The sequence below is a fragment of the Electrona antarctica genome (assembly GCF_951216825.1).
Source record: "Electrona antarctica genome assembly, chromosome: 8".
In the NCBI taxonomy this organism is placed as follows: Eukaryota; Metazoa; Chordata; class Actinopteri; order Myctophiformes; family Myctophidae; genus Electrona; species Electrona antarctica.
The window spans coordinates 22,677,639-22,690,524 of NC_136789.1; the positions used below are offsets into that span (position 1 = coordinate 22,677,639).

The following is a 12,886-nucleotide window of genomic DNA, read 5'->3' on the forward strand; positions in this document are numbered from 1 at the left end:
CAGGCCTAAATGGCTTAAATACCTTTTGAATAACAGAATTAATTAATTATACTATAAATAGTATTTAAATAATGCAGTATTGATATTTTAAAGTGCAAGAGCACTTTGGTAGAGGTTTGGGTTGTGTTACCTTGCCATGACCGGAACTCTAAATGTGGACAATAAATCAAAACTAATTGCTCCAGTGATTGATAATTCAAAATATGCTCCTCATTGACTTACATTGTACGCTGAAACAGCTCTCAAAGTCACTCTTTTAGTACGTAAACGGACACAAAGTTGATAATATTGTCTGAATGTTCTATATTATAAAACATCACCAAAACTCCAGATCTTCAAATAGTAAACGGGAACAGTCTACAGGATCAAAGTAAACATAGTGATGCTCTATAATCTGAATCAACTTAGTTTGTGTTTGTTTTCGTACTAAAAGAGTGACTCAGTCCTCAGTCCGGAGTTCCAGTCATGGCAAGGTAAAACATGGCAAGGTAACACAACCCCAAACTTCGACCAAAGTCGTCTTGCACTTTATGTAAAAAAATAAAATAGAATACAGTACATTTTCCACCACTTCAGACACCACTGTGTCTGAAGGTTTTTCAAAACTCTGATGGTATTCAGCATTGTGGTTTGAATAAGCATTATTTGCAATCCTGTAGCCTCGACTGACCATCATCGAACTTGCTGTGAGTCATCTTTATTGTTTGTATTATAACCTCCAAACTGGAGGTTGTCAGCACCCAGACACTATAAAACCATTTCAATCAAACAAGGGCTTAAATTCCAAAAGCTGTTCTTTTCACCCATCTCCATCCAGTTCTATCCCAGCAGCCTCCAGTTCTCCGTATGTGAGCAACCAGACAGAGACCCAGCTGCATGTTCAGCCTCGGCACAAGGAAGCAGATGTGCAAGTCGTGACAAACGTGACAAAAGTTCCTTGAGGCAGCAAGTTCTTAACTCTCTTTTTGATGGATTGTTAATTTATGCATTGTTGCGTTTTAGTCAGTGACGTGAGCAGTCAACTGGCTTTATTTGCTCTTTTATTGTGTCCCAAATTCACACTTGCTTTCGCACTTTTTTTGAGCAGTCCACGTCAGCAAGGGCATGCGGTCGCAATAGGTTCCTAACGCCAAATCAAATGGGTTCAGATCTGAGCCAAGTCTCCTGAGGAGGCACGCCTGTCCTGGATGGGGTATCTGGACACACATACACAAATTGCACAAAAAACATGAATACATGGGACATTCTGCATGATGGGTACTTGTGATGCCAGGCCCACTACTTTTGTACTTTAACTCAAGTAAGCTTTGAATACCAAATTTGTACTCAGTAGTATTTAGATAGTAGTTAGATAGTATTTCTGGTATTTGTGGTATTGATACTTTATTCAGGTACAATATGTGAGTACTTTTTCACCAGTGACTACCACTACATGTCATTCCTCATGAATTATTTAATGTTGAACCTTTGTTTATTGTGTATTATGGGTATGCGTGTGCATGTGTGTTATGATGTTGATAACCATATTATTAATATTTGTGTTGGCATTGATTCCCGAAGAGAATTTTCCATTCCTTTACTCCATAGACCTTTCAGTAAATCCTTAAAGTGTTTTAAGTCTGTAATCAAGCCAACCAGTGTAATTTACTTCCTTTACTTCTTTAGGAATGTCTGGTTGAAAGTTGGTGGAAGAACTGGTACACCAGAGTCACTTTAATCCAAGTACTATACAATAAAAAAAAGTCAGTGAATGAGTTTTTGGTGAAATATAGTGCAGAGAATGCGGGGACATGTGTGTCAAACAAAGTAGGGAACACCAGGGCATCGTGGCACAAGGTGCAGGGACAACTAACTACTGTATATCCATCCTGATCCTGTCAGAGGAGAAGTGCTCGTATGGGATTTCCTCTGACCAGATTGTTCTGCTGCCATCTTGTGATTCTCTGTCAGTCTGTCAGCATTCTTACCCAGGGATATTTGACAAACGTCATCGATAATCAAGAATACATTTTTCATACCCTTGTTTGGAATGGGCTAAATACTGCCCCTCTCCTCTCCTCTCCTCTCCTCTCCTCTCCTCTCCTCTCCTCTCCGCTCCTCTCCGCCCTGACATCTCTTAAAGAAAGCTCCCGGAGCACAGGCTGCGGCTTTTCTTTCCTTACACTGTAGGTAGGAGGACCACACTGTGACGCACGAGTTCCATTTCATTTTTTTCTTCTCTCCAGAAACATGCACGTTATGTAACGCCTGTGGCACAGTTAAAGCGGGGGCTCCGCCACGCAGCACACACACGTGTAACTGAGCTGTCTTGCGTCTGACTTGATGCGACGCGAGTGCACAGGACGTCAGAACGACGAGGACACGCCTGCTATCTGTACTGTGGTTGCAGGCAGACGACATGCAACCATGGGAAATGGTTCAACTTGTTTAAACCTGATTTATACTTTGTTATATGAGGGAACAAAAAATCTACAAGCTCATTGTGAGCTTCTAAATTGGCTATTTTCGGTGTGTGACTCTGCTTTACTACAGGGTGCAGGTCCTTGCACCAATATGCCTCCTACCCTATCAGGGGTCCCGCGATTGGAGCGACATTAACGATGGGTGTGACCGGTATGTCACGTGACAGAGATCACTGTGACATCCTTGCTGTTGGTTTACCACTGAAGAGACTAACTGTAACCTACACAGGTTCATTTGGTTACATTTCAACACTCTTCATAGTTAATTTTACCAAGCACTTTACTGTGTTGTTAATTGACAAGTGGTAGTTGCTCTGGATAAAGACCATGTTATGAATGCCTAGATTGTTAAATGTGAGTTTGGTAACACTTTAGTTAAAGGTTGGGTCTATAATGCATTGTAATCACATTTATAATGCATTATATAATGTAAGAATTATAAGCTCAATGGAACAGCATATTATAACTACCTTAACTTGGTGTCTTTGACCAGCAATTAAGTTTGAAATTAAGTTTGAATACTTCATAAACCTTGTTATATGTTCTTATGCATGATAATGAAATAAAGTGTTATAATGCATTATGCATTATAAATGTGTTCATAATGGCATCAATAGACCCAACCTTAATATATATGTATTACCGTAATTTGATTTAAGGGAAAATCAAGTTTACTCTAAGAGAAATTAGAAAAACTCAAAACTTTGCATCAAAGGGAGGGGAGGGGGGGGGGGGGCGCGCAACAAAACCAAAGTACAGCCAGAGGAATGTTTTTCTGTAAGGAAACACAACACACCATCATAAGAATGTGTCTGATGGAGGGAAATGAGTGCTAAAATATTTATATGCTTATATTTTAAAAAAAAGAATGATATAGGCGCCGCTAAATGTTACCTAGTTCCCCTTAAAAAAAACAAAGCACTTTATTTAGGAAGGAAGACTAAACAACATTAAAGCCAAACAATTCAGCACCATGGACAGCAGCCCAAGTCCTGGTTTCACCCCTATTTCCTAAAGGACTTTGTTCCCAAAACGGAACCTTTTCAGAACTTCATTAAAGCCCCATGCAGCTCATCAGTCAAACTCTTTGTGGTTGTGCATGAAAAGCAGTGTCTGGTCTAGAGACAAAGACCCTTTCTTTCTGTCCCGGTCTGTCACATACGCTTGTGTTTGGTTTGCTTTTAAATTGATTTCACCAGTCTAGTCTGAGAGAAAAGTTGAAGAATGTCTGTTATTGTAACTCATTCTTACTTTCATTCTCTGTCTTTCCCTACCCCCCCCCCCCCCCCCCCTCTCTCTCTCTCTCTCTCTCTCTCTGTCTCTGTCTCTCGTCCTCTCGCCATGCCCTTACAGGACTACACATTGACCATGTACTTCCAGCAAGCCTGGAGAGACAAGCGTCTGTCCTACTCAGAGATTCCCCTCAACCTGACCTTAGATAACCGAGTGGCTGATCAGCTGTGGGTGCCTGACACCTACTTCCTCAATGACAAGAAATCCTTTGTCCACGGCGTCACAGTGAAAAATCGAATGATCCGGCTACACCCGGATGGCACAGTACTGTATGGCCTCAGGTGAGATGTAAACTCTATATATATATATATATATATATATATATATATATATATATATATGGTAAATTTGAAATGAACACACAAGATAATAGTGGCTCTCTGTTGTTTAGAAATTAATTGATCGTCCTTGACTTCTTTTGCACAGTGAATGTCTCAAAGTCATTCATTTAAAACACTAGCTGCTTTTGTGCTGGTTCTGGACAACCAACCGGCTATCTGACTGACTCAACACCGGGCACTGCACTCCCTGTGGGGGTGTGGAACGCCCGTGTCGAATTTGAAGTCGGTGGGGCGAACGGTAATCGAGTTACAGGGATTACAGACGTGTGTGTGTGGCCCCTATACTTGCATCCAAATTCACAGGGCACATTCAGGACAAAATCTTTGTAGAACCCAAATAAAACCAAAACTCATAAAAGACATGACTTCATCCAAACACACTGTTTGATGTAAACTCGAGGTGACTGACGTCGCCATCCATCTTAGTCACTGGTTCAAGTAGGACACTACTTTTGGAGCAGATGGTGCGTTGTTTTTCCTCAAACTGTAATAGTTGACTTCTTCAGACAACGACGGCTGTCATCTACAAGCACCTCATCCATGAAGGGTGGGGTGGGTTTTTTCTTCTTTTCTTCATTTCATTAACAATTCATAATTTTTTAACAAAACAGTATGCTGTAACCTTCTTCTGACAGATACATGCCTGCTCACATCACTGTAGCCTACATAATACTTTGCCCCTTGGGTACTTTTTCCAACCACATGATGACCAATGGGATAAAGGCCATGTTGACTCAATGCATAGTTTTTGACATTAAGGTCAGGCAGAGATATATGTTAAAGTTGGGCACACCTTTGAAAGTGCTAGCCCAATGATTTTTAGTTTAATTATTCATGATTGTCATTTTCTTCAGCTTCCTATAGCCATTTTAGTGCCCTATGTGAGCACAGCAAATTCTCCATAAACTTGTTACCAGGCTGTCTCACAAAGGAGAAATGTCTAGCAAGTAGCAATTGATTCAACCTCATTCTTCAAACAATGAGTTTGAAATACCATTTGATTAGTAACGGGTCAAAAAGGTGCATATGGCTGGACTGGAATGAACCGTTGGATCGCTTTTAATCGACTGATACAGGAATCTGACATTCGTAGCAAATCTCAAACCGTTTGATTATATTACCATCGGGAGGATAGGTTTAATATGGTTTTAGTCATACTTTTCAGTTCTAATATTTTACAGTTTACATCAACCATACAAATTCGACAAAAAAGCCTTGCCCGCACTGATTTCATTCCATTAAGGTGTCGGATATCACCACTGAGTTTCGACCCCTGTCAATTTGATGACAGCATGCTTCCCACAGAACGTCCCCATCGACATTTTCATCAGTTCATTTTGCTAATGGGCCTCTGATGCCCAAACTCCATAAATATATATTGAAAACCATAACACAATATCTATAATGGTAGACGGTAGTTGGCGCTACTGCTATGAGGGGGTCAAATTAAACACACGCACAGAAAGAGAGGGAGAACAAGAGAAGGAAGAAAGAAACCTGGGATATTGGAGTCAAGAAAGGAAGGGGAGGGATAGAGATGTCTGATAAGGAATGAGTTTGAAAGTTTAGACAATGTCTAAATGATGTGTTTCCTGATTGCTCGGGGCTCTCCCTCACTGTTGCGCAACATCTCTTTTATCTGCCCTCATTAGCGAGGGAGAGTAATTAGCCAATTGTTTCAGGAAAAGCTTAATTGTTTAATACAATATATCAACCACAGCATCATCTCTGCCCACGTATAGGCCAAATGAGAGGTACTGAGGGTCCGAGATTATTTGTGCTGCTTGTGCCGAGCTGTGTGTGATAATGGCATTTGACAACAGATAAGTAGATTGTAAAAGGAGGCTGGGAGAATGCAGGAAAAATGGATGTAGAGTTTAAGATGTGAAGGGGGAGGAGTAGAAAGAAAGATCATGAATGCAAGTAGCAAGAGGGTACAGCCCTTTGCTCTCTCGTAATCTGTACTCTGCCCGACCGATTTCCTAATCTTTCACCGTCAACAATGTCTATAGCTAAATGTTGGCTTTCATGGGAAAAGGAGCGGAGCCAAGAGTCGTCAACAGCTTGTTGTAGAAAGACACTGAGTTGCTATATTTCTAACAAGGGCATTTCTAACAATCACTTTATAGCCAGTTGAGGACTTATGTGCCAAACAAAGGCATGGTAATTGGCCCCTGGGGCCCTTAATCATGTATATCCTTGAAAAGGGGGAAAGGAGCTCACACTATAATCTAGCAAAGTGTCCAATTATACTTGAGTGTTGAATGATGTAATGTCTCTCTCACATTCTTATTTTATTATTATTTGTGTACGAGCTGGGTTTGCTGTGAAATATGCATTTGCTTTGAAAATAAATTGGGAATTAGTTGTAGACTGGAATGCCATTACTTCAGTCAATGAATTATTGTCCAGTGATGACAAAACAATGAAAACATGTATAGAATGTAGTTAGCAAAATGCTCAGAGGATTATTATTATTATTATTATTATTATTATTATTAGTTGTTAGTGGCATGTTTCAAAGATTATGTCATAGAACAAGATATGAGAATACCTTTTAGGTTACAAATGAAGAAATGAAAATAATCCGCACACCATTTACTGCTCCCAGAACTTTCTTTTACTTAAAGTGGTAACATTTCGGGCCGTAGCCCTTCCTCAGACCTTCACAAGGGAAGGCCTTGTGAAGGTCTACCAATACCTTAATGTTAACCACAAACCTTATTCCAGGTTAGTTTTTAAACCAAAAACAATTTAAAAGTTAAAAATCTAAAAACCCATATGACTTTGTGATGAGGGAAATTGGCCTTTTTACTACAAACTGTAGCACTGTACCACCACAAAATACAAATAAATAAATAAACCAACTACAAAAACAGCAACTGCTAAATGCTTCAAAGAACAAAGCAACTTTAACCTGTACTATAAATGGTAGGCTACCAATAATGCAATACCTTTAACCCAATAGAAACGTGAGAATCCATTTTAATCTCCACATACCGCCTCTGCCAGAATGTGAAAATTCATCTTTCTTTAATTTCATTTAATCCAGTAATTCAAAATATTTTTTCATTTTCTCTTTTGCTTTTACTCACTCAAACACCTACATCCTGATCCGACGCGGCCACGTGCACGTGTAATAGTTATTTTTCTCCTCAAAATGAGAAACTGTGATCTTTGGGACCTAAGAAACTTAATCCATCGCGTGTCGATACACAGCCTAGAATGAGGATGTGGCTTAAATATGGAGGGCTATCACTTCCGGGTCAGGCGGAAGTGTATAGCTTTTTCTGCGTTTTTTGCGCATTATACTGGCACTGCAGCCTCACAATCCCGCCTATAGTAACGGGAGGGAATGTGTTAATATGATACCTTAGTACATCAATGTAACCTCTGCTATCTACTGTAGTAGCTACCACTATTAGCCATTCAGGTACTGGAGCCGTCAATCTGTTGAAGTGCTCCTCACTTGCTTCAGAGCCAATCTTTATGCACTGATTGCAAGTTCAAATGTGGACATAAACGTGTGAGAGGAATATAAAGAGGCACTGGTAGATTGATGAAGGTCGGACTGTACTGAAATAGAACCGTGACAGCATGGCATCTGGACCCCGTGATGGGTCATTTGAGTCCAAACAGGTGACAGGCAGAGCCAGTGCCGACTGTCAATCCATGTGTGCAAATGAAGAGCCAGAATTACTTAGCTTGGCATTGCCAGACTGATCACGTGGGATCACTATCACACGTTCCCCACAATATCAGTCTGGACTTCGGCCCTTAGGCAGCAAGAAGAAGGTGGTAGTACGTACCTGAAACTCAGCATAGTGTAAGTGGGGTGACCAGATTTCTTAAAGATGGAGTGCCGTGATTTCTTTTCCACCCTAAAACATGTACATCGGCTATTTTTATTATACAAGGAGGAAGATTTGTTTTGGTGTACAGTAGTTGTTAAAATGACGTTTTTATGTGGACACGCCCACCAGTGCATTAAGTATGCCTGGTTTGCCTGGTGGGTGGTGATGGGTGGTTAATCCACCTGAACTGAAGCCGCACCCACAGCTGTTGCTGAATGATAAAGGGGGAGGGGTTAGGGGAGGGGATATATTTTGATGTACTATCACTATATCACTGTTTTTCTCATTGGCATGTTTGACCATTAAGGTTTCAGCCTCCAGGAAGTAACCCTAAATACAAAGGCATCATTGAACATAACAACCACACCAGGGGTCTAATTAAGTACCGTCACCTCATAAACACATGAAAAACTGGAAACAATACAAAATCATGGCACTCCATCTTTAAGGACCCCACACTGTCACATGGGAACACATAGTACCAAACACTACATCATTATTTCTTTCTTTTACCAGGGAATGACATATGATTCGTCTTCTGTATATCAATGGTCCTCAAAGTGACCCTCAGGGTTCCTTTCGGTCGGGTTCCAAATGGATCCTTAGAGGTCTGTAACTCTGAGAGTGTACAAACGAGACAAAATGGACCCATAGGTCAATTTGTACACTCAGAGTTATGGGGGTCCTTGAAATTACAAATAGTTTGAGAACCACTGATGAATTATTAACGTATTAACATTGGCAATTTACAGTTGGGCAGAAGTGAGAGAGCGAGAGAGAGAGAGAGAGAGAGAGGTGTTTTGAATGTTAAACAGTCAATGAAATGCTAAAAGTGTCTTGAACACATGTCGGAGAGATCAGGCTGCAAGCCTTGTAGAAATTTCACAAAGCGATCCCTGCCTCTTAGATCGATACAAACATGCCCATGTACATCCTCTTTTTGACTCTGCTACGAATGATTTAGCATCATCTTACTCTTTGACACCATAGTCTCCACTTCAAGTATGTGAGCTGTATTATGCATGAAAAAGATAGCATTAATACTGGGGCAAATTGACAGGCTTTGACTCGGTTGAAAGAAAAGTTTAATGTATACAATATGTATAGCCAACTGACACGGCATGTGCTTATTACAGGTTTGCCAGAAACTCTCTGTGCCTTATTGAAATTCTTACTTTAGTTCTACTGGCAAGCAGGGAATGAAAAGTACCCGTTGCAAGTCAGACAGACTTCTTTTTTTTCAAAGATTTGCACAAATGTTCATGATTTTTCAAAAATGGTTTAAATACAAGTTCGTAGTGACACGCTATGAATGTATATCTGATATTTTTTGAATAGCCAAAATATAAAAAAATAATGCCTTTTAGCTCAAATATAAAATGACACCGATGTGTTCCCGGTCTAAATGGGTTAAAACACCCTGGCCAACACTCTACATGTCCTAGACCAGTGCATGGTTCCCAAAGTGGGTCCTTGAGGGAGTTCAGTACTTCAGTTAGGGACCAAGTGGACCCTTATGGCTGATAAGGGTCAATTTGGGGGTCCTTGACATGAAAAGGTTTTGGAACCACTGATCTACATGTCCTATAGACCAGTGGTCCACAAACTAAGAGTTTAGAGGGTTTGCCTGTGACCCAAACTAATAGTGAAAATTATATATACAAGCGCACAGCGTCGTGCCGTGCTGCGCTGCAAGCTTGTTGACACTTTTCACTTAATTATAAAAAATACATTTTATATAAAAATGTAAATCTTTTGAAATATATACTGTATACCAGTGTATATATTTAAATGTAGGAAAATAATGAGTTGTGACCCATAACAATTGGTCCGCGCCTCACAAATGTGAAACACTGTTTGGGAAACGGTGTCCTAGACTCCTTGCTCCCAAACTGTAGACTAAACTCTGCCTTGCAGTCAGAAGAACGGGAGACTCGCCTCTTCAGACTTCACTTAGCACTCCACTCTCCTTGTATCCCTTCTTGTCTTCTTTTTCGATAGATGCTAGTTTTCTAGGCAGATATACAGTATGTGTTGGTATACTGTGCCAACACATACTGGTATGTGTTGTATGTATGTTTTTTATATATTTTTTTTCTTGACCACAACATGAAGTATTAATTACGAAGAAAGCATGTTGTTTAGAAAGATGCTAGGTTTGATATTTACCTGGTGCCTAGTTGATTTGAGGCACTGCATTGTTCTCGTTTCACTCTACTGACAGTGTGTGACTCTTTCCCCTGTTCATACTTCTGTGCTTACTCTCATCTTGTACGTGTCGTTCTGGATAATTGCCTCTGCTAAATGTCAAAATTGCAAATGTAATTGTGACTATGACCAATAGCGATCCTGTCACTTATATGCATGATGGCAATAAAACAGTAGAATGATAATTAACAACCATTCACTATTAGTTAAGTATAACAGTTATTGGTGTCCCTTGTTATAAAGTCTTGTAGACATAGACAAAAGCCACATTAACCACTTAAGCCACATATACCATACTTTATAGTTGAACAAATATAGACATTGGCCAATCTACACAATGTTTTGCAACGTGATGCATTGTGAGCTTGTATAAATAATGACACTCCCACAATATGGACACCATGTTGTTAATGGAATAGGCACAATACCAGGAAACTGTAGTCTAATTATCCACATGCACAGAGGACATCAGGGAGAAGGGAATCTTTTCATTGAAGCCCTTCCCTTGAGGTGCAATTGAATTTGCTGGTTCCATAGATGCCGATAATGGACATAGCCATTCACAGAGAGTGTAAAAAAAACAAACCCCAATGAATATTCACACAGACAAACTCATTTACATGCATGTTATTCAGCCTGGGGCTTAATTTCGGTCGCTATACAAGGCACACAACACTGATTTTCTTTTATTATCTTCAGTGTATTCATATGAATGTTTTTGTCGATATACTGTAGTAAAAGTGTTTCCTTTTTTTTCTATACCATGTAATTTCATTGATATTCAAAGCTGAATAAACCATTTCAACACACACACACACACACACACACACACACACACACACACACACACACACACACACACACACACACACACACACACACACACACACACACACACACTTCTGAAAGGATTTTAATTGTGTAAAAGCCAATGGTTAGAAATGGTACAAATAAGAAAAGTGCTGCTCTTTGATTTTCCACACTATAGCCTAGCCAGCATATAACAGCAGTCCTGTCTTTATAGCTAAGGCTATTTGCTAGGCCTATGACTGTAAGTGCATTACTAGAAAAGTCACAATAAGTGCATAACTAGCCTTTGTTGAAGGGATTCATAACTGTCACAGAGGAATAGCAGTCGTAGGGGAAACGCAAGCGGGAACAGGCACTGTGAGATGTCAGCAAACATCGGTAAACAAACAAGGATGCATCAGTTTCGTTGTGAAATGCACCAGCAGAACGAGCACAGTATTTCATCTAACAGCTTACTGTATATTATGTTAGATGCAGAGGAAACTGTAACCTCATGGGTTTCACTGTTGTTCTGATCATAAAAATAATGCAACAGGAAAAGCCTGAATTTAGCCATAAAGGTCCTGGAACCAAGATACTAGACGTTAATGAACTGTCCCAAATCCCAAGCATATAATCCACTAATCAGCGTCAAACCTTATGTGCACACTTTCAATTAACCAAGGAAGGCAATGGAATGTTTCTTTGATTCTGGAGACAGAGTGTCCCCACCCAGACCGCGTGTCTCCACCCAGACCGCGTGTCCACACCCAGACGGGGTGGCGGAGAGACAAAGGGTCACAGGTCTGATCCCTGCAACCCGTGATCTGCCTCGTCTCACTCCAAGTTTACTCTGGCTGAGAACTTGTGATAAATGTGTAGCCACGCCTGTGTTCCAAGCGGTGAAGGCTTCAACCTCGACTTTCCACCCCATATATATACCTGCAGGACGTCCCCGCTGGGGCAGATTGGCTCTTATTTGACCCCGCAACTTTCATCCGCCCTGGTCTCGAGAGGCAGAGGAGAGTCTGGTACATACGCAGGGTCACTGCAGGTGATCCAGCATATGGGCCTCCGACGTTGGCGCGCTTGGCAGCGCTCACTCAGGCAGTAACCAAGCAACGGAGAGAGCATCGTGCCAAGACTGTGCAAGAGACACTGTCATGTATTATTTCGCTGCTGTCGGGCAGAAACCTTGTATCCCCATATAAGCGTTTACTTTGGTTGTTTTCGTAAATTAGTGAGCTACTTTGTCATACAAGAGTGTTGCACAAAAAGTAGTGGACATAGCAGGTCTACAAGCTCACAAAAAGCTCACTACATGGTGGTAGATCGGCTATTTTCACTAATAATAAGAAAGGAATGGTTTTAGGCATACAAGGTTTTCCACCTGACCCTGATGTATAATGGACAGGACAAGAGCGAGCATGGCTGTGAGAGCAGACGGGCTCAAGACACACGCACGCACGCACATGTGCATGCGCGCACGCACGCGTACACACACACTCTGAATCTTTATTTACTTTTACTATCACATATCGCGCACGCACACACGCGCGCGCGCACACACACACACACACACGCACACGCACACGCACACGCACACGCACACGCACACGCACACACACAGCAACGCACTCTGCCAGAAGCGTTGGCTCTAAAGTTCTACTCCACTGGCTCCATCTTGACACAGAGATCAGAAAGTTGCCAGAAAGTAATGCGGCAATTTGCTCCTTGGTTAAACACTTGGAAGTCAGGCAGCCGCGTCACCTGCAGCAAGCGCGTCCGAGTGGAAGTAAACGCTGACAAAGACCGGGGGACACCAGGATAGAGGGCAAGAGTAACCGCTTTTGATATCGGCTCACAGGAGCTCACCTGCCTCACTACGTTGCGGCAGAGACCCTTGATGTGTGTAATTTGTACTTCTGTATTGCTATTA

The 12,886-nt window shown here is 41.2% G+C and overlaps 1 protein-coding gene across 1 annotated transcript in view; it reads left to right on the plus strand.

The window, feature by feature from the left end:
* gabrb2b (gamma-aminobutyric acid type A receptor subunit beta2b) overlaps positions 1 to 12,886 on the plus strand; it is an 87,376-nt gene that overhangs the window by 38,491 nt on the left and 35,999 nt on the right. The window contains exon 4 of the mRNA XM_079507382.1: positions 3,816 to 4,036. Within this exon, the coding sequence (XP_079363508.1) occupies positions 3,816 to 4,036 (221 nt within the window). The remainder of the gene's footprint in view (positions 1 to 3,815; positions 4,037 to 12,886) is intronic.